General features: G+C 47.3%; 1 protein-coding gene across 1 annotated transcript in view; it reads right to left on the reverse strand.

Annotated features, from left to right (window-relative positions):
- The window catches only part of LOC310953478 (protein kinase C epsilon type-like), a 73,152-nt gene that overhangs the window by 44,951 nt on the left and 23,201 nt on the right, over window positions 1–5,000 (reverse strand). Inside the window, 1 exon segment of the mRNA XM_083922525.1 lies at window positions 1,586–1,649. Coding sequence (XP_083778651.1) covers window positions 1,586–1,649 — 64 coding nt within the window.

The following is a 5,000-nucleotide window of genomic DNA, read 5'->3' on the forward strand; positions in this document are numbered from 1 at the left end:
AGGAGGGACCATGCGCGGACATTTAAAACAATGGCGGCGAAAGGTTCATGTTGGTGTGATGCGGAGGTGGAGTGTTTACTGCAGATTTGGTCGATGAAAAGATTCAAAAACAGTCGACAAGACGCACAAAAACTCTGAGGTCTACGGAAAGATCTGGAAACAAAGCCACGCATCGCCATGACGTCATCAATGCGTGTGACGTGTTACGCCGTGATGACGTATAGGCAGCAAGAAGCATTCTCCGAGGCCCAGGTAGTGTGAGTACAAACGGGGCTGGAGGGGGGGACAAGGACCCTAAAGCACGGGGTGCGGTGCGGAAGGACAGTGTGAGTGCACCCTGAGAAACCACAGGCACTTTACACACACACTCACATACAGACACACACACACACACACACACTCACATACAGACACACAGCTGTCTAATGTACCTGCCATACTCCACACATAAACAGTTTACGCGTGACTGTAAATATTGTATTCAGGATGTGTAAATGAGCTTATATGTGAATTCATCGATGCATTTATGGAGCCTGACGTCGCCGGAGAAGAATGTCAAGCGCACGCTGGTCTGGAATCCTCTGAGATCACGTTGTCGGCGGCCGGAGAGCGAAGCGCTCCTGGACGTGATCGGATAGAAGAAAGGAGAAGTGTGGCTCAGCGCTGAGCAGAAACACATCACAGTGTTAGAGATGAGCCGGGATGGTGCAACAACGTGTCTGTGAACGAGGAAGAAACTGAACTGACATCTTAAACACCGTTGCTCTTGGCGAAGCTTGGTACATGCTCGCTGCAGTGTTGGCGAAGGATGCGTGAGGCATTGTTATGAACCTCACTGCTTTTCTTGGCGAGACCCACCCTCAGTTGTGGTTAGACGCTGACCTCGAGCTGGTGAGTGGGGGTGGTCTCTGTGGCGGTGCTCCCTGCGACCTTGGACTGGGATCTCTCCTGGTGTGGTTGGCCCCCCCAAAGGTAGCTTCCTCTAGCCTCCTCTGTACCTCAGGTATCGCTGCCCGGCCATGTCTCTGTAGTGACAGCTAGTGTTTGTGTAGGTGTCAGTGTGTGTGTCTGTGTGTCAGCGTGGCTATGTGTGTGTGTGTGTGTGTGTCTCTGTGCGTGACTGTGGGGGTGGGAGGGTTGGGTTCTTTTAACTTTCTTCTCCTGATTTTAGTTGATGTTTCTCTTTTTCTGTACATCTCTTTGAGGCACGTTGCGATACTTTTCTGTATGAAAAGCGCCGTATAAATAAATAAAGGTTGAACAATAATTAAAAATCAATCCTCAAACACATAAAACCAACAACCTCCGGATAAGTTCCCGTGGACGTAGTGTGGGTTTTATGTTCCTGAATGAAGCAACGCGGGTCTTCTGCAGTGAAAACAAGAGGAACTCATCCACGGATAATCCAGAGAACTAAAATGACAGAAGTGAACAACGTGTCCAGACGAGACTAACACTGTAGACTAAAAGCTTTTGTGACGGTTACATAACAGCTCATGTCATTAAAAAAGGAAAAGGACTGAGAGCACAGGCTAACAGGGTAACGGACAGGTCCCCGAGTTCAGCCTCATGCAACAACGCTTACCTTCACTGGAAGATCCTGATAGGTCAATAACAACGTACACCTTCCCCTCCGGCTCCAGGTCAATCTGAGGACAGAAGAAGGGAAAAGAGGGACATGATTAAACTTAACCTCTCTTATATGGGGGACAGGGTGTTCAGGGCGAGACAGCAGACGTCACATAGAAGTCGTGTACGTCATCTGAAAGCTGGAGCCTGAAGATTCATCTGAAATGAAGGAACATTTTATGATGGAGGGTGTTATAATTGCACTTTTTACCCCTCAAGAACTAAAACAATGGTCATAAATCCCACATGAAGACACCCAGACCTTGAGGAACGCCCAAGCCCCCACCATAGCCACTTCCTGTTTGATCCAATCAGGAAGTGCCAAAAACGTCAGTTCTCTGAGTGTCCACTAGGGGCAGGTTCCATAACAGAGCAGTTTCTCATTGAGCCCCATGTTAAACAGACCGTTTACACAGCACCATTAAACCTGTTTAAGGACAAAAGAACATTCTAGTCTGTGTGTTTAGATCATATCTCCATGACAACACTGAAGGGGAGGGGCTAGTTTTTATTTTATTGGAGGTTAAAGTTTATGAATAATTAGGGGCGTGGCCTCTTGAGTGACAGCTAGCCTCTGGCCCTAACTTCTAGGTGAGGACGATTGGATCGAGTTGAGAGAACGGACCTCGACGGAGATGCCAGTCCAGTTTTTATACAGACTATGGGAACACCAGAGAACAATCCATACTGTGACTTGGGATCAGAAACCTAAAACTGACGTTTGGAGATTTCTGCAAGAATTGCATTTTTTGGTGTTTGGATGGCGAGCATTTGTGTTGTGGGCGTGTCTGTAAAGGGGAGACCCGTGGGGACCCAGGGAACCCGCTTTCATTCACGTGTCTTGATGTCAGAGGAGAACGCCTTCGAAAAGGCCTAACTTATTATTAATCCCTGATTCCTGACAAGCTAGCATGTCATGGTTGATACCAGTGGGTTGCTAAAGTTGTGTAGTTTATATGTAAACAGTAATTTCACTCGAGCGTTAAAACTGGGCCTGCTGCAGCCTCTTAAAGACGGTAATGTCGGACGAGATCGCCAGCAGTCCCGTGGGTCTCAAGCAGATAAGCTGTATCATTATGAATATTTCATGTGTTTTCTGTATTCTCCATAATATGATATCAGTGAAGAAACACTCTGCAGCCACTGCACCACAAGCACAAACATGTTCGAGGCGGTGGGAAACGGCGTGATCGTAACTTCCTGTTTGGCCGAAATCTCACAGTGTCACTTGCAACACGGCGGTAATGTGGTAACACGCAGAAGAAAGAGACACACACACACACACACACGCACACACTGTGGTGTGGGACTTAAGAGCAAAGTAGAGGTTGACACATATCCTGTCACACACCCACACATCATATATACACACACACACACACACACACACACACACACACGCTGGAGTCTGAATGTGTTTAGGCCTGAGAGAAGCTCAAGGGAGTGAAGACAACTGCTGCTCTGCAATCTATTGAGTGTCTGCACGTGTGTGGTGTGTATACAGCCAAGTGTGTGTGTGTGTGTGTGTGTGTGTGTGTGTGTGTGTGTGTGTGTGTGTGTGTGTGTGTGTGTGTGTGCCTGACTGCATTAAAGCTCATCATGCAAGTGGGCATCAGCCAGCACGGGAACTTACAGACTCTCTACCAGCAGCTTGCACCACCCACAGCGTCCACAATCCCCTCTTTGAACACACACACACATGAACACAAACACACACACACACACACACACACGCACAGTGAACAGTACTAAGACTTGGTGCAGTGAAGAGGAACAGGCGTGGGTTCAGTAATATATACAGTAGGAGATGGAAAGCAGAGAGCGACGGATGAGGGGGAGGATGGAGAAAGTTTGTTGGCTCGTTCCAGTGTGAATGTGCTGTGTGTGTGTGTGTGTGTGTGTGTGTGTGGGGGGGGGGGGGGCACCCTGTCTGATTCCCTTTTTTTAAATAAATCATCGAGCAGCACAGAACAGAGCAGTCGGAGCAGTTTGAGCTTTAACACAATAACTATTCCCATCTATCAGCATTTTCTACGAGAGCCAGTGAGCGAGCGAGCGGAAGGAAGGAAGTTGTTGTGGCAGATGGACAGATGAGGGTGGCAGAACATGTCCCTGACTGTGGCAGAGGAGGAGGAGGAGGAGGAGGAGGGGGAAGATGACTTGAACACTACTGAAAATCTCGCGCTGTGTTTGTTCCCAGCTTCAATCAAAAAAAAAAATCAAAGAAAGCAACAAACGGCATTGTGTTCCTGTCAGATACGGAGGGAAGAAGAGGAGGAGGTGGAGCGACAAATGCATTAGTGCAAAGTGTTTTGTTTCTGCAGCCGCACAAACTCAACACAGGCTGAATAAAGCACTCCTTAATGAAGGAGTGTGTGGAAGGAGACAAAGAAACGCTGGTTAGAGCTGGTTGAGTAAAACAGTTTTAATGGCATCACTTTAGTAACGTTACAAACGTCCTTATTTTAACCCTCATCAAGTGTTAAAGTGTAATTCTGCCGTAAAAGGGTCTTTTTCGGCAAATTTGATCACAAAATAAGTCACCGAGACAATTGTTTTGGTGCAACAACAGAGTTTATTAAAAGAGTGTTTTAAAGACTTACCTACTGGCCCCTGTACCAGCTCCTCTCATAGTAAAGTCCATTACAGTGGATTACCAAAGTCAATCCCAAAGGAAGGAGCCCATTGGTGCTTTATTCCAGCAAAACACGTAAACGTTGTGGTTTGTGGCGGTTTGGAAAAGTCCCAGACGGTGTCTTTCCTGCAGCACCGACACATTATGGGAGATCTTAGGGGGCTAATATGAGTGCAAGCACGGGGAAAGCCGACGAGCCTGTAACCTGAAGTGAAGAGAAACACAACGGCTCGTGTTTGTAACTTTCCCGGCTGCAAAACCAAAACGAAAGCTGACAACCCAGAAACTCTTCATAGGCTGCAATTGTGGTACGATGACCGTGCTCTGATAAACCGGTGGCTTATTCTTTTGAATCTGGACGTTGAGACGCCGATGGAGACGCTCAGGCAGACGGATCACCGTGTCTGCAGCGAACACTTGGAAAAGGACAACTTCATAATTCCTAGAAGAGCTTCTGACCCAAAGAACCCAAAGAGGGCGTGCTTGAAGAAGAACGACATAGGTAAGTCTTTAAAACACTCTTTTAATAAACTCTGGCTTCACTAACTACGCTGTTGTTGCTTTGTTGTGTGTGTAGGGACTCTTCTCATGCTGCTGCAGAGGTTTGCTGTTATTTTCAGCAGCATTAGTGGTTAAAAAAGACCTTTGAATGCCTTCACCGCGCTGCCCCGAGCTAATCACTGTTAGCCGCATTCGGCTGTTAGCAACTCTACTGGATTTCCCCGTTAATAGTTCA

The sequence above is a fragment of the Echiichthys vipera genome (genome assembly GCF_963691815.1).
Source record: "Echiichthys vipera genome assembly, chromosome: 11".
Classification (NCBI taxonomy): Eukaryota; Metazoa; Chordata; class Actinopteri; order Perciformes; family Trachinidae; genus Echiichthys; species Echiichthys vipera.